Source organism: Scyliorhinus canicula, chromosome 14, assembly GCF_902713615.1.
Source record: "Scyliorhinus canicula chromosome 14, sScyCan1.1, whole genome shotgun sequence".
NCBI lineage: Eukaryota > Metazoa > Chordata > Chondrichthyes > Carcharhiniformes > Scyliorhinidae > Scyliorhinus > Scyliorhinus canicula.
In genome coordinates, this window is record NC_052159.1 from 18276683 (window position 1) to 18302090 (window position 25408).

The following is a 25408-nucleotide window of genomic DNA, read 5'->3' on the forward strand; positions in this document are numbered from 1 at the left end:
GATCATCCATTCAGCTGCCCCTGCTGATTTCCTTGCTTACCCTCTCCCATGGGTCAAACTCTCCCTGAGCCTCCACCACCAGCTCGACCCAACTCACATCTTTCTCTAGTTTTTCTCCCCTCATGTCCTCTCTGCACTAACCTTACTCGTCAGACCCATGTCCTGCTCCCTCTCATCTAGCCTCACTAAACCCCTGACCACCCAAATTACCTTCTTGACCCCAATGTCAGCTGATATTGTTAATGGTTCAGGCTCCTCAGGTGCTATCACCCTCCCCTTCAAATCTGCCAGCATCGACGCTCTCTGAAAAATCAATGACCCTTGACCCCTCTGCCCTCGCAAATTACCGTCCCATCTCCAACCTGACCCTTTTGTTGTCTCCAAAATCCAATCTGATCTTTGTAACTCCATATTTAATCTTTCCAATCAAGTTTCCAGTCCTCCGCAGCACGGAAAACCTCTTATCGAAGTCACACTCTATGGGACCATGAAAACTTCCTCATCCTTATTGGCCTGGCTGCAGTCTTTGGATATGGTTGACACCACTTGTTTATTCCAATACCTTTCCAGATAGGTGGGATTGCACTCAGCTCATTTCATTGTTACTTCTCTAATCACATCCCCTGCAACTCCTTTTTGTGTTTCGCACTGTTGCCTCTAGTGTCCCTCTTGGGCCCCTCCTAGTTGCCGACCTACCTACTGCACCTAACCGCATGTCCACATCATCAGCACCCCACCTATTTCTCCTTTCTGAACATTACCCAACCCTGCCCGTGTCTCAGTTTATTCTAATGTTTAAACTTTCATCGACAACTTTGTTACTTCTCGACTTTTTTTTCCTAAATTTTAGAGTAACCAATTATTTTTTCCAATTAAGGGGCAATTTAGCGTGGCCAATCCACCTATCCTGCACATCTTTGGGTTGTGGGGGTGAAGCCCACGCAGACACGGGGAGAACGTGCAAACTCCACACGGGCAGTGACCCAGGGCCGGGATTTGAACCCAGGCCCTCAGCGCCGTGAGGCAGCAATGCTAACACCTCTCGACTTGACTATTCCAACTCCGAACTGGTTTCCCATCTTCCAACACCGTAGGTTTGAGCTCATCCAAAACTTCGCTTTTGTGAAATTAATTCATGGGATGTGGCTGTCGCTGGCTAGGCCAGCATTAATGCCCATTTAAATTTCCTTGAGAAAGTGGTGGTGAGCTGTCTTTTGAATTTTTGCAGTCCATGCGGTGTAGGTATACCCACAGTGCTGTTTGGAAGGGAATTCCAGGATTTTGACCCAGTGACAGTGAAGGGACTGTGATGTATTTCCAAGTCAGGATGGAGTGTGGCTTGGAGGGGAACTTTCAGGTGGTGGGGTTTCTGCCCTTGTCCTTCTCGGCGGTAGAGATTGTTGGCCTGGAAGGTGCTGTGGAATGAGCCTTGGTGAGTTGCTGCAGTGCATTTTGTAGATGCTACACACTACTGCCACAGTGCATTGTGACGGAGGGAGTGAATATTTAAAATGGTGGATGAGGTGCGAAATATAAGATTGGGCTGCTTTGCCTCAGGGCTGTCGAACTTCTTGGGCGGGATTCTCCCCTACCCGGCGGGGCGGGGGGGGGGTCCCGGCGGGACGCAGTGGCTTGAACCACTCCAGCGTCTGGCCGCCCTGAAGGCGCAGAATCCTCCGCACCTTCAGGGGCTAGGCCCGCCCCGGAGTGGTTTGCGCCCTGCCGGCTGGCAGGAAAGGGGTTTGGCACCACGCCAACCGGCGCCGAAGGGCCTCCGCCGGCTGGTGCGAGTTGGCACATGCGTGGGAGTGCCAGTGCGTGCTGGCGTCATCCCTGCGCATGCGCAGAGGGCTTCGATTCCGCACCGGGAATGACGGACCGGTACAGCCTCCGGTGCGGAAGGATACAGTGCCCCCACGGCACAGGCCCGCCTGCGGATCGGTGGGCCCCCGTGGGGGCACCTCCTGGGGCCAGATCCCCCTGCGTCCACCCAAGAACCCCGGAGCCCGCCCGCGCTGCCAGGTCCCGCCAGAAAGGGACCTACTCCAATTTACGCCAATGGGACTGCGGCCCATTGCCGTCCGGAGAATTCGGGCAGCCCCGGCGCCCATTGAGTCACGCCAGACCCCGCCATTCTCCAAGGCGGGCGGCGTGACTCATGCCTCGCCAATTTTTGGGGTGCCGGGGAATTAGGAGGACGGCGGGGGCGGGATTCACACCGACCCCCGGCGATTCTCCGACCCGGCGGGGGGGTCGGTGAATCCCGCACCTTGAGTCATTACGTTTTGAGCTCAAAGAGAGACAATTTGGCCCATCATATCTGCGCTGGCCATCGAGCACCTATCTATTCTAATCTCTTTCCAGCCTTGTATGTTATGCCGTTTCAAGTACTCATTTAAATGCTTCTTAAATGTTGTCAGAGTTTCCACCTCTCCCATCCTTTCAGGCTGTGAGTTTCAGATTCCCATAACCCCCTGGGTGAAAATGATTTTCCTCAAATTCCCTCCAAATCTATGTCCCTGGTTATTGGCTTCGCTACTAAGAGGAAAATTTCCTTCCTATCTACCCTATCTCTATCCTTCATACTTCTGTACGCTTGATCAGGTCCCCCCTCAGCATTCTCCACTCTCAGAAAAACAAGCCCAGCCTAACTAGCCTCTCTTCATAACTGAAATACTGCATTTCAGGCAACATCCTGGTGAATCTCCTCTGCAGCCTCTCTGGTGCAATCACACCCTCCCTATAGTGTGGCAACCAGAACTACACCCAATACTGCAGCTGTGGCCTAATGAACATTTTTTACAGCTCCACCATAACCTCCTTGCTCTTACATTCCAAGCCTTGGCTAATGTTGTTGGAGCTGCACTCATCTCTGCAAGTGGAGAGTATTCCATCATTCTCCTGACTTGTACCTTGTCGCGGTGGAAAGGGAGTCAGAAGATGAGTAACTCTTTACAAAATCCGCAGCCTCGAACCTGCACTTGTAGCTGTAGTATTTAGTTGGCTGGTCCAGTTCAGTTTCTGTTCAATGTAACCCTCAGGATGTTGTCTGTGGGGGATTCAGTAATGATAATATCACTTAATGTTAGGGGAGATGGTTAGATTCTCTCTTGGTGGAGATGGTCATTGCCTGGTAATTGTGTGGTGCAAATGCTGCTATCTCTGTCCTAACTTGAACCAAGTGTTGGTCACCCATCGCCATTGTGTTCATACTGAACAAAGAACAAAGAATATTACAGCACAGGAACAGGCCTTCATGTCTGCATCGACCATGCTGCCGTCTGATCTAAAACCCCCAACCCTTCCGGGGACTGTATCCCTCTATTCCCACCTTATTCATGTGTTCGTCAAGACACCCTTAAAAGTTACTATAGTTTCTGCTTCCATTACCTCCACCATCAGCGAGTTCCAGACTCCCACCACCCTGTGTGTAAAAAAACTTGCTTCGTGCATCTCCTTTAAACTTTACCCCTCGCACCTTAAACCTATGCCCCAGAGTAATTGACTCTTCCACCCTGAGAGAAAGCTTTTGACTATCCACTCTGTCCATGCCGCCCACCATATCGACTTCTATCAGGTCGCCCCTCAACCTCTGTCATTCCAGTGAGAACAAACCAAGTTTCTCCAATCTCTCCTCATAGCTAATGCCATTCATACCAGACAACTTCCTGGGAAATCTTTTCTGTACCCTCACCAAAGCCTCCACATCCTTCTGGTAGTGTGGCGACCAGAAGGTAATACTACATTCCAAGTGTGGCCTAACTAAGGCTCGAGAAAGCTGCAACATGCTGTATGCCTTCTTGACTACCTTCTCCACCTGCGCTGCCACGTTCGGTGACCTGTGGACCTCTACACCCTGATCCCTCTCCCTATCAATACTCTTAAGGGTTCTGCCATTTATTGTATATTTCCCATGAGTATTAGACCTTCCAAAATGCATTCCTTACATTTGGCCGGATTAAACTCCATCTGCCATTTCTCCACCCAAGTGTCTAACTGATTTATGTCCTGTTGTATCCTCTGAAATTCCGCATCACTATCCGCAATTTCACCAAAATATGTGTCATCTGCAAACTTACTGATCAAACCAGTTATATTTTCTTCCAAATTATTTATATATATTACAAACACCAAAGGTCCCAGCACTGATCCCTGTGGAACACCACTAGGCATAACCCTCGATTCAGAAAAGCACCCTTCGACTGCTACCCTCTATCTTCTATGACAGAGCCAGCTCTTGCCAGCTCAGATCTGGGCCGGGATTCTCCCCTACCCGGCGGGGCAGGGGGGTCCCAGCGTAGCAGAGTGATGCCAACCACTTCGGCATCGGGCCTCCCCAAGTTCTGCAGAATTCCGGAGAATTCCACACCTTTAGCGGCTAGGCCCGCGCCGGAGTGGTTTCCGCTCCGCCGGCCGGCGCCAACGGCCTTTTGCGCCCGCCGTCGGGGCTGACCGAAAGGCCTTCGCCAGTCCACGCATGCACCGGTGCGTCAGCGGCCACCGACGTCACCACTGGCGCATGCGCGGTAGGGGGGTCTCTTCCGCCTCCGCCATGGTGGAGGCCGTGGTGGCGGCAGAAGAAAAAGAGTGCCCCCACGGCACTGGCCTGCCCGCCGATCGGTTGGCCCCGATCGCGGGCCAGGCCACCGTGGGGGCACCCCCCCCCCGGGGTCCGATCGCCCCGCACCCCCCCCCCCCTCCCCAGGACCACGGGGGGGCCGCTCACGCTGGTAATCCTGCCGGCACCAGAGGTGCTCCAATTCCCGCTGGCCTGAGAGGCCTGTCAGCGGCGGGACTTCGGCCCATCGCGGGCCGGAGAATCGCCGCGGGGGGGCACGCCGATTGGCACGGGGGGCACGCCGATCCACGGGCCGTGATTCCCACTCCCACCGATTGCCGGGTGGTGGAGAATTCCGGCCACGGCGGGGGCAGGATTTACGCCGGCCCTGGGCGATTCCCCAACCCCGTGGGGGTTCGGAAAATTCAGCCCCTGATCCCATGTTACTTCACCTTTTGTTCTAGTAAGCCTTGAGGGACCTTGTCAACGGTCTCACTGAAGTCCATGTGCACAACATCCACTGTCCTCCCTTCATCAATCATCTTTGTTACTTCCTCGAAAAACGTGATTAAGTTAGTGAGACACGATCTCCCCTTCACAAAACCATGCAACCTCTCGCTAATACATCCACTTGCTTCCAAATGGGAGTAAATCCTAACTCGAAGAATTCTCTCCAATAATTTCCACACACTGATGGAAGGCTCACCTGCCTGTAATTTCCTGGATTATCCTTGCTACCCTTCTTAAACAAAGGAACAACATTGGCTATTCACCAGTCCTCTGGGACCTCATCTGTAGCCAGTGAGGACACAAAGATTTCTGTCAATGCCCCAGCAATTTCCCCCCTCATCTCCCTTAGTATTCTGGGGTATATCCCAGGTAGGCCCTGGGGTCTTATCTATCCTAATGTTTTTCAAGATGCCTAACACCTCCTCATTTTTGATTTCACTCCCAGACTAACAATAATCTTCCCCAGATTCATCATCAACCAAGTCCTTCTCTTTAGTTAATACTGGTGCAAAGTACTCATTCAGTATCTCGCCCATTTCCTCTGGCTCCACGCTTAGATTCCTTCCCCTGTCCTTGAATGGGCCAACCCTTTCCCTGGCTACCCTCTTGCTCTTTATATACGCATAAAAAGCCTTGGGATTTTCCTTAATCCTGCTTGCCAATGACTAAGGTGGCTCACTTTAATATTGTCTGACTCTAGCCTCTTGCATCAATCAATGTTTAAAACTCTAGATTTTCTCTGTGGGGGAGCTCGTCTTATTACTTCTCAGAAGAGGGGCTGGTTTAGCTCACTGGGTTAAATCGCTGGCTTTTAAAGCAGACCAAGCAGGCCAGCAGCACGGTTCGATTCCCGTACCAGCCTCCGATTCCGACAGGCGCCGGAATGTGGCGACTAGGGGCTTTTCACAGTAACTTCATTTGAAGCCGACTCGTGACAATAAGCGATTTTCATTTCATAAGGTACTCGGTCTGATTCGGGAGGTGTCCAAAACACTATTTAGTTTTCAACAATTCACTTAATACATTTGTGCACAATTAAAGCAAAACTCAGATCAAAATAATGCATAAATTTTTGAGAGTACAGTGAACCATCAGGCTGGTTTAGCACGCTGGACTAAATTGCTGGCTTTTAAAGCAGACCAAGGCAGGCCAGCAGCACGGTTCAATTCCCGTACCAGCCTCCCCAAACAGGTGCCAGAAGGTGGCAACTAGGGGCTTTTCACAGTAACTTAATTGAAGCCTACTCGTGACAATAAGCGATATTCATTCATCGTCTACGTTTTAAGATAAGGAAGAGGAAAAGAAAAAAACTTCAAAATAAAACTTATTTCAACAAAGGTTTCAAAATAAAAGTGATTTTGCACGGATGGTTCAAGAATCTCGGAAGGCTAAAATTCTTCTAATAATCAGTCATATGGATCACAGTCTTGAGGAAATTCTTAGCGATGGTTTAGCCCTTTATTTACTTTCATTGGTTCCGATTCTCAGCTGAGACCCCCCAGATTTGTTCAAGAAAGTGTCAAGTGATTGGTTAATTAGTCATTAATCATTTACTCCAAATTAATTATTATTTCCCTGAAACAGCTACGTCAATCTATCCCATGGTCAAACTTCTTGCATCATGTCGAGCCTTAGTTACACCATTGTCACTAGATTGTTGCAAAATCTGTTGAATATACCTTCACATCGCTCCTTTAGCATATTTGTATGGTACATCGGTACATCTTTTGAAATATTGTCAACATCTGTAGACAATCATGGTCAGAGTTCAATAGTTCAGTTACTTTTATAATTTGATCATGCAGATTCAGTAATTTTTGAATCATGTTATTTTCCAGCATAGTTTTAGCTGATTTTCTTAAAGGACCCCCTAAATAATTGTTAAATCCAATACAATGTTATATTGTGTTTCCTACCCCGGCCTGTCACACTATGACAGTCAAGTTCTCCCTCACTATCCTGTTCTACCATTCCTTCATAAACCCTGATTTTTTTAAACCTTCCATTCTTGAAACCCTCCCCCCTCCTTGGTGCAATATAATGTTCACATGATCAGTCCCTCCCTGTTGTTTTCTGTTGACACTCAGACTGGTCACTAACCTTTAACTTTGACTTCCTAGTTTTCCAAGAGATTGAGCCCTCACCCCCACTCTTTCGTTTAAAGCCCTCTCTACTTCCCTCGTTAAACGGTCCGCAAAACACTGGGCGCAGCCTAATTCAGATGTAGATCGTCCCAACGGTACAGGCCCCTACTTTCCCCAGTACTGATGCCAATCTCCCACGAACCGATACCCACTTTGCCTACACCAGTCTGTGAGCCATGTATTCATCTCTCTAATTATTTTGCCAATTTGCACGTGGCTCAGGTAATAATCCAGAGATTATAACCCGGAAGGTTCTTTTCTTTAATTTAGTGTCTAATTCCTCAAACTGCCTGTGCAGAACCTCCTTCCTCGATTTACCTACGCCGTTGGTGCCTACATGGGCCACAACCACTGGATCCTCCCCCCTCCCACCGCAAGTTCATCTCCAGCCCAGAGCAGATGGCCCGAACCTTGGCACTGGGCAGGCAATAGTCTTCAAGACTCTCAATCCTGGCTACAGAGAACAGTGTCTATTTCCCTGACTATACTATCCCCAACTACGATTACCTTTGTACCTTCAGTTGGCTCATCCTCCCTATAGTCCCCTCTCTCGACCATACAAGGAGCAGGAATCTCCTACGGTGTTGGACAGAGACAAGAACCGAGGCTCCTGCAGTGCTATTCCTTGGATCCCTCTACCTGCCTCACTTGCAGTCACACCCTCCTGTCCCTGACCATTGACAAAATTTAAGGCAGTTAATCTAAAGGGTGTGACTGCCTCCTCCAATGCTGTGTCCAGGTAACTCTCCCCCTCCCTGATGTGTTGCAATGTTTAAAGCTCAGGCTCCAGCTCACTCACTCTGAGCCAAAGTCCTCGAGCAGCCAACATTTGCTACAGACGTGGGCGCTATGTACCACAATGAGGTCCAACAGCTCCTCCATGTTACAGCTACAACACATTGCCTGGACCGGCATCCCTATTTTATTTGATTAGAAATAATTTAATTTAGAATTTCAATTTGTTTTCACTTGCACCACGGATCATTACTTACCGCAATTTCTGTTTCCCTACCGGCCCTTATTTCCAAAGTCAGAAAGGTAGAAGAGAGAAAGGCTCACTGGCCAGTCATTCACCTGTGATATCACACAGGTGTCTTCACTCTGTGCTGCAGTGCGATTGCAACATAGGCCCCAGCTCTCCTGCCCTGGCCCTCACCCTGCGCGACTGACCCTCTTGCCCTGCGTCACGTTCTGAACACTGAAGTCACCTCAGGAACTCTGCCTCTGGATTCAGTGAAGGTTCGCTGCGCTGCTCTTTTTAACATTTTCCAGACGCTCCCATGAGAGGCACCCCACCAGTTTTGCTCTCTCTCTGGCCTCCAGTAGTCTGTGTTCTTGTGAACCAGGTGGATTAACGAATGAACGGTTTATTAAAGCAAAAAAACTATTTACACAGAGTGCGATAAAAGCTACAATGTTCCAAGAGTCAAATTCCTAACTAATTGGGAAACCTGCTGTCCACCCCCCCCCTCCCCCTCCTCCCCCTTCCCCTCCCCCCTCCCCTTCCTCCCCTCCCCCTCCTCCCCTCCCCCTCCTCCCCCCTCCCCCTCCTCCCCCCCTCCCCCTCCTCCCCCCCTCCCCCTCCTCCTCCCCTCCCCCTCCCCCTCCCCCTCCTCCCTCCTCCCCCCCTCCCCCTTAGGTCCTCCGCACCTTTGGGGAGGCCCGACGCCGTAGTGGTTGGCGCCACTCCGCTACGCTGGGACCCCCCCCCGTCCCACCGGGTAGGGGAGAATCCCGGCCCAGGTGTGATTTCTGACTTTCTGTTAATCTGCATGATCAATTGATCTGGGGAAGCAGCTCAACTCTTTTACATCACGTTTGATCTTTGAAATTCGGCTTTCTCTCTTACTTGTGTAAAATAATTTTATTTCTAATCTGTCCCTTGCTGCCAGGAACTCTCCGCACCTTTAGGGGCTAGGCCCGCGCCGGAGTGTTTGGCGCCACGCTGACTGGTGCCAAAACCGGCACCAACGGCTTTTGACGCCCGCCGCCCGGTCTGGCCGAAAGGCCTTCGCCGGTTCACGCATGCGCCGGTGCGTCAGCGGCCACTGATGTCACCATTGGCGCATGCATGATAGGGGGGTCTCTTCCGCCTCTGCCATGGTGGAGGCCGTGGCGACGGCGGAAGAAAAAGAGTGCCCCCACGGCACTGGCCCGCCCGCCGATTGGTGAGCCCCGATCGCAGGCCAGGCCACCATGGGGGCACCGTCCGGGGTCCGATCGCCCCGCGCCCCCCCCAGGACCCTGGGGGCCCGCTCGCGCCGCCAATCCCGCCGGCACCAGAGGCGCTCCAATTCCCGCTGGTGGGTGAGGCCTGTCAGCGGTGGGACTTCGGCCCATCGCGGGCTGGAGAATCGCCGCGGGGGCACGCCGATTGGCGTGGCGTGATTCCAGTTCCCGCCGATTCCCATGTGGCGGAGAATTCCGGCCACGGCGGGGGTGGGATTTACGCCGGCCCGGGCGATTCCCCGACCCTGCGGGGGTCGGAGAATTCCGCCCCTGGTATCAGAACCAGTAATGATTTTGGGGCAAGAATTCAAAGGCCCGTACCAATTTTAAAACGGCAATCTGCAGAGTTCAAGCTGCAGAGCTCATCACATAGAACATAGAACATACAGTGCAGAACTCTGCACATCGAGTCTGCACCGACCCACTTAAGCCCTCACTTCCTCCCTATCCCCGTAACCCAATAACCCCATCTAACCTTTTTTGGACACTAAGAGCAATTTAGCATGGCCAATCCATCTAACCTGTACGTCTTTGGACTGTGGAAGGAAACCGGAGCACCCGGAGGAAACCCACACAGACACGGGGAGAACGTGCAGACTCCGCACAGACTGTGTCCCAGCGGGGGATCGAACCTGGGACCCTGGCACTGTGAAGCAACAGTGCTAGCCACTTGCCGCCGTATAGTCAGGCATGGAGCGAGAACGGCGCAGAAAACAAAAGATTCTCATAGCTTGCAATACAAGTTAAACCTGTTACAAATTAGTAATTCAACTTTATTTAGTTTAAGGGAAGTTGGGAGAGCATTCTGAGAGCATGAAAAATGATGGGAAATTTTGGCACGACGTGCTCATTTGATGAGGACTTAGAGAACTGAAAGTCATACTCAGAAAGCATCTATTATTAGCTCCTAGCCAATAAGATTGCAGAAGATATCAAGGTCCCTGTATTCCTAAGGACAATTAGTAGCAAAATGTTCAATTTGTTAAGATGCTTAGTTCAGCATGAGAAACCAAGCTCTGGAAATCGAGGAAGTGGTGGCATAGTGGTATTGTCGCTGGACTAGTAATCCAGATGTTCTGCTCCTATATCTTGTGGTCTTCTGGGCAGCAGCTGTTTCAACAAACTTAACATCTGTCTGGAGTCTGAGCCATGCTTCATTATGTATGTTTGGCTGAGAGATCAGAGGGCTATTTGAGTAATAAAAACACCTGCCTCCGAGAGACCTCACCGCTTACTTGTCTCCAATCAGAAAATCATCAATCCACCGAGGATGTCAATTAATTGTTTCGACGATCTGCCACTGCTGGTTAACCCATCCAAATTGGTCAGTGGAGATGGAATTCATGGTGGAATCACAGATTTCTGGTGGTGATTGCTCTTTCTCCTTAACGCAAAACCTTGCTTTCGTCTCCTGCGGAGATAAAATTAATTGAGCTTCCTTCTGTCAATCACTTGCTTTCATTCAGGCTTTTTAAAGGTCACCTCAAAGCATTTTTCAAAATTCATTTACGGGAGATGTGCGTAGCCCATCCCCAGCGTGTGTGTATGTGTCAAACCACCTATGAAGGCAAACCCTCTCACACGTCGAACCTTCCAACCGCATTAGCTGCCTGAGCTTCTCACCACTTTCTCTGCCTTTTCCTCCTGCTATCTCTGCCATCCTACTTGACAATTCTGCACCATTTTTTTCCTGCGTGACAAACAGATCTTTGTTGTCAATCGCAGACTGCTGCATGTGACCACTATTTGGGAATTTCCAGAATTCACTTCTGGAATTTCTCACTGAGGTTCTGATGCTTTAATCAGTAATATTGCGATTGGGGGGGGGGGGGGGGGGGGGGCTTTTGCAACTACTGACAGTGCATTACTAAGGGAGAACTGCACTTGGACAAGTTTTGTATTGATTCATAAAATCATTGAATCCCTACAGTGTAGAAGACCATTCGGCCCTTTGAGTCTGCACCAACCCTTGGAAAGTGCACCCTACCTAGGCTCACACCCAACTCTAGCCCTGTAACCCAGTAATCCCACCTCCCTTTTTGGATACTAAGGGGAAATTTAGCATGGTCAATCCACCTAACCTGCACATCTTTGGACTGTTGGAGGATCACAGATCTCAGAATTTACAGTGCAGAAGGAGGCCATTTGGCCCATCGAGTCTGCGTCGGCCCTTGGAAAGAGCACCCTACCCAAGCCCACACCTCCACCCTATCCCCACACTTCCACCCTATCCCCGTAACCCTTTTTGGACACTAAGGGCAATTTAGCACAGCCAATCCATATACCTCTGCACGTCTTTGGACTGTGGGAGGAAACCGGAGCACCTGGAAGAAACCCAAACAGGCATGGGAGAACGCGCAGACTCCGCACAGACAGTGACCCAAGCTGGGAATCGAACCTGGGGCTCTGGCACTGTGAAACTATTATGCTAACCACTATGCTACCGTGCTGCCCACTGAGGAAACTGGAGGGTCCGGAGGAAACCCACACAGACACGGGGAGAACGCAGGAGAATGGGAATGAAGAACATATCAGCCATAACCAAATAGCGGAGCAGACTCGATGGGCCGAATGGCCTAATTCTATTCCTATATCTTGTGGGCTTATGGATGTTGCTTGATTAGCCAGGCTCCCAACCCCTCCCCCCACAATCCTGGGATTTCAGCAATTCACATCTGGGGCTGGTCTGGCCTGTTTAGGATGTCAGGAATCAACTTGAACAGGGGCAATTGAAATTTGAAGGTCCCACAATTTATTTTTTCTTCAAGAGGCAGTCGGGAGCTCCGAAGAAGAAACTGACACTAATAGGAGCAGATTCTAAATGTTTGCAATGCAGAAGACCGTCTTGGGATAGTTTTTGTTCACCATTGTGCAAAGGTGGCCTGGTTGTTATTTCCATTTTCATTTCTGCTCGAAGCTTCCTCTTCCTCTCCCTGATGCGATAAGTCACTTGGTCAGCTGCGGTTCAGAGAGTGACATTCTCACCTCTGACACAGAGACATCTCTTTGTACTTATTTTACAGGATGTGAGCGTTGTTGGCTGTGCAAGCATTTATTGCCCCTCCCTAACTGTCCGAGCTTTCAGAGGGGATTTGAGAGTCAAACACTTTGCTGTGGCATCACATGTAGCTCAGACCAGCTATGTATGGATGGCAGATTTCCATAGTGAACATTGCTGAACCAGGTGGGGCTTTACGATAAGGGTGTGTTTCACTGTCATCGTCAGACTTCTAAATTTTTATTGAATTCAAATTTCACCATCTGCCATGGTGGGATTTGAACCCAGATACTCAGATCTTGCTGTGGGTCTCTAGATTATTAGACCAGTGACAATACCATTATGCCACTGCACACAATTCAGACTGACGCTGTTGGAAGTGTCCTCTTTTGAATCGAGTTTACTGCACTTAACTCCCTTGCGAGCTGTGAGTTAAAGTTCTGAAAAAAAGAAGAAAAAAATCCTTTATTCCAAAACTCTGTTAATAAATTTTCTTCCACTTTTATAATATGATATTTTACCCTTTGTTTCTATTAGGAAGTTTTATTATCTGACATCTGAATTTATTTCAGAGTGGGCAGTATTTCTGCTGAAGATTCCCACTATGTTCCTACTGGTACCTTGCTTTGCGATCTCCTTTGTGTTACCAATTGTGTTAAGTGATGGAGGACTAGCAAACCTTAGTAAGTATGCAACTTTCACCAGTTATAAAAGCCTGTTTTTCCAATTCCTTTCAACATCTCCATCTTTTTAATCCCACTTCTTTTCCTTAATGTCATTCCTTCCCAAGTACCTATCTCATCTCGAAATGCCTCTGTTCACTAGCTTGATATCCAGCTAATCCGCCAGTGGGTTTGAAGGTGAGGGTACTGATATAATCCAACACTGTCATACCCACTGCCGGAGGTGGCAGAATTCCAAAAACATTGGGGGAAATTCTCCGTTTGGGAGACTAAGGGTGGGATCCTCTGCGTCCCACCAGCCGGTCAATGTGGTTTTCCATTGTGGGCAGCCCGCGCTGTCGGGAAATCCCCGGGCTTGGATGTACTGCCAGCGCAATGGAGAATCCTGCCACCGGAGAATCCAGCCCTAAACGTTGAAGCTAGGACTAAATTACGTGCGTTCGCGTTCCCATTGGGGGTGCTATTTGTGTAGCAATTCAGGACATGCTAATGGACCAGCACTCTGCTGGCATGAATTCCACAGAATTCCTGGTCCAGCGGGCGTTCTAACCACTGGGGCCAGAGTTATCGCAAAAGAGCCTGGCAGCTGGAGCTCACAGCATAATGCCAGTGAGGAGCAGAGGGACACCCTCTTCCCCAGTGTGGGCCAGAGACTCAAGCCTGGCGACCTGAACACTGCCTGGGAGGTGGTGGCAGAGGCAGTCAGCGCTACCAATCTCACCAGCAGGAGACAGCTGGTGATACTGAGGGGTGGAAGATCACTGGCGAGTCCTCTGCCCTGAGAGGGGCAGAGAACTGGGAAGGGTTCCGTAGGTTGCTGTGCAGGTGCCCTCTGGTTGGGGTGAGTTCTGCTGATCCCCAGCTTCCTCTGCAATGGGGCAGCGCTTCTGAGGAGTGCCAACAACTCATGGGCTCCTGATTGAGCTTTGCCCTTGATGATACAGCCAAGGTAAGAGGGTGTCCAGAGAGGTGACCTGAGTCAGCTCTCAGATGACCAGAGGCCTTCTGAGCATTTAAAGGACACAGGGAGCACTCAGCAGGCTGAGCAGCCAGGAAACTGTAAGTAGCACCAAAGGGACGCGTTTAAAAGACAGACTGTAGCAATGGCGGTCTGAGCCAGGCCACCCCGATCCCAAGGGGGACACCCCAAGTCCTCAGAATTGGCACTACATGGTACTGCCCCCCAGCCTGGGCAGCATCCCCCAGCAAACCTGACAGTTTTCAATTGTTCTTCACTGTATCTTTCGACTCCCGTGCCTCCTCTGCAGCCATGGCACCCAGCGCACGCTTCAAAATACTTCTAGTAATTCGTGCCCGTGAGATTTTCCCCTGAGAGGAACTGGGCATTACAGTAGGGCAGAGCAGACAGTGTCCAACCCGCTAATCACATTTAAATGCAGGCAAATGCTGGTTTTGCATGCAAACCTTGACAACTCCACCAGCGAGGGACTGGAGCTTGGCAACTCAATAGGCGCCGGAACATGATTTTGGCCGGATACCGATTCTCTACCCGATCGCGGTTCGCCTATGTGGCATCGTGAGACGGAGAATTCCGCCCATTGTGTTATAACCATTAGCCGCTGAAAAAGGATGACAGCTGTCTGAGCTGGGCGAGAAGAATCGGGGAGAGTGCAGACCAGACAGCCTTAGTATCACCAGAAGGCATTGTCGAAAGCTTTAGGAAGCTTGGAGTGTTATCTGTGCGCTGATATTGATGGAGTTGACTGAGGAGATTTTCAAATCCTCTCCCTGGCATCCATGGCTATCAACCTCAGCTCTCTTGGTAACACCCTTGACTCAAAATCAGAGATTATCAATTCAAATCCCCCGACAGACTCTTCAGCACTAAGCTAGGTTGACACTTCGGTACGGTACCATGGGAGTGCAGCATTGTCGTGCACATCATTTCTCAGGTGACCTGGGATTTCCGCCCCCTCTGGTGAATGTACAAGGTTCCATGGCATTGTTGGAAGAGACTGTCCTGACCAGTACATACCACTGAACCAATATGACGAAAAACAAGATTAGCAAGTCCTGTTGTGAGCAAATCGACAGCTCCACTTAACAATGTATCAAAATTGACAGTCGTTCAAAAATAGCTTTATTGCTTTCACAACCTTGCCCTTCACCTGAGGTATGGTAACCGTCAGGTTAAATCGCCACTCGTCAGCTCTCTTTCACAGGGGAGAACAGCCTCTGGTTCTCTGGGACTGCAGCAACATTTATATTTACATTAATTATCTTTTATACAGCTGAACTTCATCCACCAGCCGACATCACGATTGCAAGCAGACATCTTGGACAACTGACTTTTACTTGGAATGACAGCATCAGCCAAGACATAAAGAAGTGCTGTGACATTAGATATCCAATTGAGTTTAAGTACTTTGATTCTGATGATTGGCAGAAAGTAAGATTTAATTTTATTTCTCTTGATTGTGTTAAAACCTAATTCCAATAAGTTGTCAATCATTTTAAATTGGTGTCCTCTGGTTCTCCATCCTTACACCATCGGGAACAGTCTCTCTCTCTCCCTACCCTGTCCTGCCCTCTCATAATTTTGAATACCTCCGTTGAACATGGGTAAACATTAGCCGATACATCGGCGAAAATTCCCCTTCTCGTCTTGAAAATAGTGCCATGGCCTCTTTTTCAATCACCTGACCAGATAGGAGCTCACTTTGACATTGCATCCAAAAGATGGCACCTCTGCAAGACAGCAGTCCTGCACTGGAACGTCAGCCTTGAGTTATATTCACGCCCTGGCCGAGAGGTATGTGTGCTACCCACTGAGTCACAGTGGTTAGCACCGCTGCCTCATAGCTCCAGGGTCCCAGGTCCGATTCCGGCTTCGGGTGACTGTCTGTGTGGAATTTGCATGTTCTCCCCGTGTCCGCGTGGGTTTCCTCCGGGTGCTCCGGTTTCCTCCCACAGTCCAAAGATGTGCAGGTTAGGTGAATTGGCTACGCTAAATTGCACCTTAGTGTCCGAAGGTTAGGTAGGGTTACTGGGATAGGGTGGAGGCCTAAGTAGGGTGCTCTTTCAAGTTCTGGTGCAGACTCAATAGGCCGAGTGTTCTCCTTCTGCACTGTGAATTCTATGATTCTATGACACACATGATTGATTTTTCACTTGCAGCCAGCAGGTTTGAAGGCAGGGTACATGTAAAATTCAGCAGGTGACCAATCCTGCCATCTACCCACCTGCCTCCAACCTATCTATCTGACATTTATGGAGGTGGGTGGTAGCGCAGCGAAAGCACCAGGTGGTTTGCCCGATCGTGGGCCTATAAAGGCCCATAAGTAGTCAATTAATGGTCAATTAAGCCGCTGGTACTTAACCTGTGGTGGGGGAGGCAAATGCCATTCAGGCCAATGAATCTGGCTCTCCAAGATGGGACATGCCCCCAGGAAAGGGGCGGAAGTCTCACCGAAAAGCAATTAACGCTGTCCCCAGCATTGCATTGCTGCCGGGAAGCCGTTGGCAAGGTGGGCGGGAGTCTACCTCACCGACTCTTTCGCCGGGGGTTGGCAGGTAACGAGCTGCCCTGTAAAATTCAACCCATAATTCAGAAAATATTTCATTATTCAGAAAAATGGGGAGACACATAAAAGACACAACACTGAATGGATAATCTTTAAGGACACTAATTGCACTAATTCTTTTAACTTGTATCACAGGATTCCAGGCGTCTGTACCCAAAACATGTTCAAGTATTTGAATTACACAGGGGTGTTTCCATACGAGTTAAAAATATGCTCTTTGATAAAACAACAATAAAACAAAGTAACTGGACTATTATGGATATCCCACCACCAGGTATGACACCTGTGTATATTAACATAATTAATTGATGTGTATGTGTATAAGTGTCTACGTTATATATGTTGGTTATATATGTTGGTCATAAGTATACATATATATTACATAATGTATGTTTGAACATTCACATTTATTGTATTGGCAGCTTTGGTCTTTAATGAAAGGTAGTTTGTGAGGGCCGCACGGTGGCCCAGTGGTTAGCACTGCTGCCTCACGGTGCCGAGGTCCGAGGTTCGAACCCGGCCCTGGGTCACTGTCCGTGTGGAGTTTGCACATTCTTCCCGTGTGCGTGGGTTTCGCCCCCACAACCCAAAGATGTGCAGGGTGGGTGAATTGGCCACACTAAATTGGCCCTTAATTGGAAAAAATTAATTGGGTACTGTAATTAATTTTTTTTAAATGAGAGGAGCAAAAATGTTTGGAGCAAAAAACAGAATCATGGGATATTTGAGTCAAATGGACTTTTCACTGTTCCATGAATCTCAATGTACTGTTAATGCAGGCACACAGGCACATGGGGTGGTGTTTTGCATCTGGGAATATATTCTTGCTGGTTCTGTGTCACGTGATGTGTAGTGACTTGGCAGAGTGTTTGTGCAGGCTTTGAGCCGATCAGCATCTTGACTGTATTGAGAAACACCTTCACTAAACCTCTCAACGTCTTTTACAAGAATGCAGAGTTTGGGAATAAAACAATTACTTTCAGAAATATAACGGGTAGGATTTTCCCGTTGCAGGAATCGTCAGGGGCGGGACGGAAGATTTGACAGACTAGCAAAAGATCCGCCAACCTCAGGCAGGAGAGACCTGCCCATAGGTCCCTCAAGGAGGCGGTTGGGGCACCCACACAGAGGGGGATCAGCTGGTGCACACTCCAGGGCTAGCCACCAAACGCTTCCAGGAGTGTCCCGCCTAACCGTATCCCCTCTTCCTGTGATCGTATGAGCTCCAGCCCCACAGCTAAGGAGGGTGCCATTGCCACACATCAGGACCCCGCAAGCAGGCTGAGAGCCTCCAGGTCTCAGCCCTCCAGAGGACGCCTGCCAAGGTCGTCACAGACAATAGGGTGCAATGGACAGCAGACGGCCTCCACCTCCACTGTGGATGTTGGGGATGCACCAAGAGGTAGAGGCAGGGTAAGCAAGGTTACAAAGTTGGAGTTGCACAGGATGGGTACGGGTATTAATCACTTGTATATATCATTCTCTACTGCAAATAAACTCCCACTAATTTCACCCTTTCTCTGGCTCCTCGTTTTGATGAGCCGAATTCCTGTCAGTCTGAAGTGCAAAGTTTTTTCCTGCACAGGGTGCTCAGTTGAGGCCTGCTCCCCGTGCTTTGTGCAATATTCCCAACATATTAATGGTGTTCCTTCATTGCGACTGTACACATCAGTCATGCCTGTATTTTGATATGAATTATAATGTCTGCCAGAATATACTGGCTAGCATCAGAGTTCAGTCATTCTCCTTGTGTAATCTCTACACCTTTAAGGTATGACTGCGTCACACCCCGCTCCACCCCATCTGTGGACCAGTACGCCCAGATCTCTGCCAGTCAATAGTCCTAAGGGTTCTGCCATTTACTGTACAATTCCCACCTGTATTAGACCTTCCAAAATGCAAAATCTCACATTTGTCCAGATGAAACTCCAAGTGCCGTTTCTCTATATCCTGCTATTTCCTCTGACAATCCTCTTCACTCTCCGCAACTCCACTAATCGTTGTGTCAACCGCAAACTTACTAATCAGATCAGCTACATTTTCCTCCAAATCATTTATATATACTACAAACAGCAAAGATCCCAGCACTGATCCCTGAGGAACACCTCCTTCCATTCAGAAAAAGCACCCTTCCTCCACTGCCCTCTTTCTTCTATGACCGAGCCAGTTCTTTATCCATTGTACCAGCTCACCTCTGATCTCATGTGTCACCTTTTGTAGCAGTCTGCCTTCTCAAAGACTGCTGCTAAAGTCCATGTAGACAATATCCACTACCCACCTTCATCAGTCATCTTTGTCACTACCTCAAAAAACTCAATCAAGTTTGTGAGACACGACCGCTCCTTCACTAGCACGGTAGCATAGAGGTTAGCACTGTTGCTTCACAGCTCCAGGGTCCCAGGTTCATTTCCCAGCTTGGGTCACTGTCTGTGTGGAGTCTGCACGTTCTCTCCGTCTCTGCGTTGGATTTTCTCCGGATGCTCCGGTTTCCTCCCACAAGTCCCGAAAGACGTGCTGCTAGGTAATTTGAACATTCTGAATTCTCCCTCTCTGTAACCGAACAGGCGACGAAATGTGGCGACTAGGGAATTTTCACAGTAACTTCTTTGCAGTCTTAATGTAAGCCTATTTGTGACAATAAAGATTATTTTGTTTGTTTTATTTAAACCTGCTGCTTATCGCTAATAAGTCCATTTGTTTCCAAATGTAAGTAAATCCTGTCTCTAAGAATCATTTCTAATAATTTCCCTACCACTGACGTAAAGCTCACTGGCCTATAATTTCCTGGATTATCCCTTTTAACCTTCTTAAACCATGGGACAACATTAACTATTCTCCAGTCTACTGGGATCTCACCTGTAGCCAATGAGGATATAAAGATTTCTGTCATACCCCCAGCAATTTCCTCCCTTGTCTCCCTCAGTATTCTGGGGTAGATCCCATCAGGCCCCGGGGACTTATCCATCTTAATGTTTTTTAAGATGCCCATCACCTCCTACTTTTTGATATTTACACGGCCCAGAATATAGTTCATAAATTCACAAGATATAGGAGCAGAATTACGCCATTTGACCATTGAGTCTGCTCCACCATTCTACCATGGCTGATATGTTCCTCATCTGCAACCTACAATGCTACAGACCAAGAGCTGGATTATAAATTCAGCCAGAGCGTCTCCTTCCTAGAACACGTGGCCTAGGAGCGGGAGTGGGCAATTTAGCCTACCGAGCCTAAACACCATCAATGTGATCATGGCTGATCCCATACTGGCCTCAACTCCACCGTCCTGCCTGTTCTCCATAACCCTTCAACCCATTACCAATTAAAAGTCTATCTAACTCCTCCTTAAATTTACTCACTGTCCCAGCATCCACCACACTCTTGGGTAGTGAATTCCACAGATTCACAACTCTTCAGTAGAAGTAGTTTCTCCTCAAATCTGTTTTAAACTTGCTACCTCTTATTCTAAGATTATAATAACAATAATAATAATCTTTATTATTGTCACAAGTAGGCTTACATTAAGGCTGCAATGAAGTTACTGTGAAAAGCCCCTTGTCGCCACATTCCAGCGTCTGTTCGGGTACATAGAGGTAGAATTCAGAATGTCCAATTCACGTAACAAGCACGTCTTTCGGGATTATGACCTCTTGTTTTAGAATGCCCCACAAGAGGAAGCATCAGCTCCACGTCGACTTTATCCATAACTTTTAGCATCTTGTCTCCCTTGATCTGATCTCCCTTCATTCTCCTAAACTCTAGAGAGTGCAGGCCTAATCTGTTCAATCTCTCCTCATACGATAAACCCGTCACCTCTAGTGAACCTACTCTGAACTGCCTCCAATGCCACTACATCTTTACTCAAATAAGGGGACCAAAACTGTGCACTATGTCTACACACCCTTCCCGAGATTCACCTTCCGCCAAGTCCTTCTCTTTGCTGAATACTGATGCAAAGTACTCATTCAGCACCTCGCCCATTTCCTCTGGTTCCACGCATAGATTCCCTCCCCATCCTTGAGTGAGCCAACCCTTTCTCTGCTGCTGTTTTCCGTTTGTTATGGGCCAGGGTTTAGAGAACCCCAAAGTGTATCATGGAGTTCACCTGACCCACAACATTTAATAGATGGGGAACACATGGCCCACCCGACAGGTGTAGTACAGCAGAAAAGAAAAGTATTTGTTAAAGCAAAACAATGTTTATTCTATGAACTCAAGTTAACCTTTTTAAAACATGGAGTGAACATCTTAGCAACCATTAATTCAAATACAACCCCCAAAGAATACAACACTAAGTAATCCTTAAGCTGTCCTTTTAACATCCAGAAGACTTAAAAAAAAACCTTTAAACAGAGGCACATCAGGTTAAAGTCAACTACTGACAGCAGTTATTAGTTTTAAATCACCAAAGAATCGATTTACAGTCTTTAGAATACAGAGAGAGAGACTCATACACCTTCTGGCTGTGACTGCAGCTGTCCAGCTCTGAAAACGAAACTAAATCACACCCTGCAGCAAACAGCCTAAAACGAAAGTAAAAAGCTGACAGACAGCCCAGCTCCACCCACACTCTGACATCACTGATAAACACCCATTGCTTCAAGGTGCATTTCTTAAACACTCATTTTTTAAAGGTACTCTCACATGACATGCTTTATGTACGTGTAAAATGCCTTGGGATTCTCCTTAATCCTGTTTGTCAAGGACTTTTCTTGAATCCATTTTAGCCCTCCTAACTCCTAACTCAAGTTCCTTCTTACTTTCTTCAAGGGCTCCGTTTGATCTCAGCCTTCGAGACATTACGAATGCTTCCTTTTCCCTTTTGACTGGGCTCACAATATTCCTTGTTATCCAAGGTTCCCGAAACTTGCCATACTTATTCTTCATCTTCACAGGAACATGCCGGTCATGAATTTTAATCAGCTGACGTTTGAAAGACACCCACATGTCAGATATTGTTTCACCCTCAAACAGCCGCCCTCAATCTTAATTTTTGGTTCCTGCCTAATATTGTTGTAATTAGCCATCCCCCAATTTAGCACATTCACCTGAGGACTACTCTTCTCCTTATCGACGAGTACCTTAAAACTTAAGGAATGAAGGTCTCTACTCCCAAAATGCTCCCTTACTGAAACTTCGATCACGTGGCTGGGTTCATTCCCCAATACCCGGTGCAGTACGGCCCCTTCCCTGGTTGTTTATTTACATTTTGTTTTAAGAAATCCTCCGGGATGCTCCTTACAAATTGTGCCCAAGTCTCTAGCACTAAGTGAGTCCCAGTCAATACAAGGGCAGTTAAAATCACCCACGACAACCCTTTCCAAAATCTACATATCTGCTCCTCTATCTGAGTCCGCAGCTGCCAAGCGAGCATCCCAACTGGCAATGGCTGGTTAGAACCACGCCGTCGGCAACTAGGCCGGTCGGCTGTGAAGGATCGCTGGACTGGCCTCTGCCAATGGGCCCCCAGCCGCACAGAGCACCCTGCAATCACGGAGAATCGCCGGACCGGCAGCAGGCCCGATTTCAACGTGTGGCTGCAGAGTCTAGCCCCCGAGCTCTAACCATATTTCGTCGCTGCATGAGCCCTTTAAGGTGTCCTCCCTCAGTACAGCAGTGGTATTCTCCTTAACCAGCAATGCAACTCCCTTACCCTTTTAAAACCCCCTCTATCCCGCCCGAAGAATCTAAACCCTGGAACGTTTAGCTGCCAATCCTCTCCCTGTCTCAACCAAGTCTCTGTAATAGCAACAACATCATAGTTCCAAGTACTAATCCAAACTCTAAATTAATCTGCTTTACCTGTTATACACGGCGCATTGAAACAAATGCAGTTCGGACCACCAATCCCATGGTGTTCAGCAACCTCTTCCTGCCTGCTCTTCCTCTTAGCCTTACTGGTCTTAGTCTCCAGCTCTCCCTCAGTTGCCTGAAATGAAATGACATGAAAATCGCTTATTGTCACAAGTAGGCTTCGAATGAAGTTACTGTGAAAAGCCCGTAGTCGCCACATTCCAGCACCTGTTTGGGGAGGCTGTTACGGGAATTGAACCCGCGCTGCTGGCCTGCCTTGTTCTACTTTAAAAGCCAGCCATTAACCCAGTGTGTTAAACCAGTCCCTTCACCTGCTGACCTACTGCTCTGGTTCCCACCCTCCTGCCACACTAGCTTAAACCATCCTGAGTGACGCTAGCAAACGTGCTAAAGCCAATGGATTTTTTGTTGGCTCGCCGTGTCAGGACCTGCTGTAACGAGACCAGAAAATTCCAGCCAAAACATTTGCTCAGCTCCCCAGCCATTAGCCGGATTCCCACGCTCGAGCAAGCCAGGCCCAGGGGGCAGGTTTGGTGTAACTCCTGACAGTTTGAGAATTAAATACAATAATCTATTCCCTGGGTGTACGGAGCACAACTTCCAAAGTTGTTGATGACACCAGATTTAGGCATATTATGAACATCTGTGCAAGACTGCAGAGGCTTCGAGTTTATCATTTTATTTTGAAACACAAGCCAGGAAACAAAATGATGCCAGTAGATGTCCTATTTTGGCTGTTGTCAGAAGGGATATATCATCTAGTCCAGGGTTCGTGGAAAACCTCGTGACCCAAGATCATCGGGTGACCCCAAGCATTCTCATAATGTCAATGTCCTTTTTTTGCTGTGAAATAGGAGCGAACACAGAAATCAAATGCAAACAAGTCATTTTTAGCTGTATCTATGCATGTCCCAGGAATTAGGAAGAGGCGCACAGTCACAAATACATTCGCCAGTTGCATGGCCCCCTCACATTAATCCCAGGCCATGCCACCTTCCCCTGTCCACTTAACACTAACCCCTGGAAGTAGTACCCAGAAAAGGTTCTCTTATTTTAAAAAACTGAAGTTTTCATTTTTAATGGGAGGAATGATGGTGGAAAGCTGATTCTTATATCAGACAAACACATCTCCCACGCACACATTCACTCATCCTCACACATACACTCATCCACAAACACATCCTCACACACAAACTTGTCCTCCCACACATACACTCACTAATCCTCACAACACATCCTCACACACAAACATATCCTCACACACACAAACTCACACACGCACACTTATCCTCCCACACGCACACACTCATTCTCACACAGACACTCACAAACTCATCCACAAACACATTCTCACACACAAACATATCCTCACACACACAAACACATCCTCACACACGGAAACGTATGCTCCCACACACACACTCACCCATCCTCACACACACTCACAAAAACATCCTCACACACAAACATCCTCACACACAAACACATTCTCACACATGATGCGACCATCAATTCACACGAGACAGAGAATAGAAATGAACTGTGGCTTTAATCAACTAGAACAGTGCCTGGCTGCGACTGCTCTGCAATGAGAGCCGTCTACAGGGCAGCTGTTCTTTATACCTCCCCTCAAAGGGGTGGAGCCCGGGGCAGAGCCCACAAGGGCACCAACATGATACAATCAGTGTAGTACAGTAAAATGGTCCATAGGTGTAGCCCACATGGGCAACAGTGTGGTACAATGTAGTACAGTGGTGAATGGTTACCATAATACGTTCACCACAACACACACACACTTATCATCACCCACTTAGCTTCACAGGCACAAACCCATCCTCACACGCACACACACTTATCCTCACATGCACACCTATCCTCACACACACTCATCCTGACACACAGACACTCAGTGTCTCACACGCACACTCACCTCTCTTTAAGGCCCAAAACCCCCCCCTGCTCCTTTCTCGAGTCTTCACCACTGTCTGTATGCCACACACAGTCTCTTCTTGCCCCTGCTGCCACACTTCTGGCTGCTTCATCTCCTGCCGGCTCCCTCACCTCAGCAGTTTGGTAATGGGCATTTCTGCCCAGCAACGGCAAAATTGAACAAATAAAATGGTCTAATCAGAACAAGACCTCTTGGAGCACTGGATCCTGATCGGCTGACATAGCCAAGAAACCTTGCTCTGACTGGTCAATTTGATTTCCCTAATTTATTTTAAGCTTTGGGCTTTTGAACTGGCACTTGCTGGTCAAGCGGTGACCACCAACTTTGCGGACCCCGTGTCCAGGGCCCCAGCTTGGGAACCCCTAACCTAGTCAATGTAGAACCACTGGAACTGAATCAAATTAGAGAGGAGACCAGTAAAGATTTAATTTAATATTTAATTTAATAATAACAGTACAGCACAGAACAGGCCCTTCGGCCCTCGATATTGTGCCGAGCAATGATCACCCCACTTAAACCCACGTAACCCGTATACCCGTAACCCAACAATCCCCCCATTAACCTTACACTACGGGCAATTTAGCATGGCCAATCCACCTAACCCGCACATCTTTGGACTGTGGGAGGAAACCGGAGCACCCGGAGGAAACCCACGCACACACGGGGAGGACGTGCAGACTCCACACAGACAGTGACCCAGCCGGGAATCGAACCTGGGACCCTGGAGCTGTGAAGCATTGATGCTAACCACCATGCTACCGTGATGAAGAGTTACAGCTGTCCTCTCAGCAAGTGACCCAGAGATGGCCCTGGCAAATGGAGCCAGCAACACGGCAGTATCTCATGAGAAGATGGTGTTCTTTAGCTGGACACAGAATGTTCATACCACAGATGATACAGAATGAATTTTTCCAGAAGGTACATGAAGGCCACACAGGAATGGAGCAATGTAAGCTCAGAGCCAAATCAACTGCGT

General features: G+C 48.4%; 1 protein-coding gene across 1 annotated transcript in view; it reads left to right on the top strand.

Annotated features, from left to right (window-relative positions):
- LOC119977667 (granulocyte-macrophage colony-stimulating factor receptor subunit alpha-like) overlaps positions 1 to 25408 on the top strand; it is a 65176-nt gene that overhangs the window by 9236 nt on the left and 30532 nt on the right. The window contains exons 2-4 of the mRNA XM_038818843.1: positions 13012 to 13122; positions 15375 to 15532; positions 16803 to 16941. Of these exons, the coding sequence (XP_038674771.1) occupies positions 13044 to 13122; positions 15375 to 15532; positions 16803 to 16941 (376 nt within the window). The 5' untranslated portion in view covers positions 13012 to 13043. The remainder of the gene's footprint in view (positions 1 to 13011; positions 13123 to 15374; positions 15533 to 16802; positions 16942 to 25408) is intronic.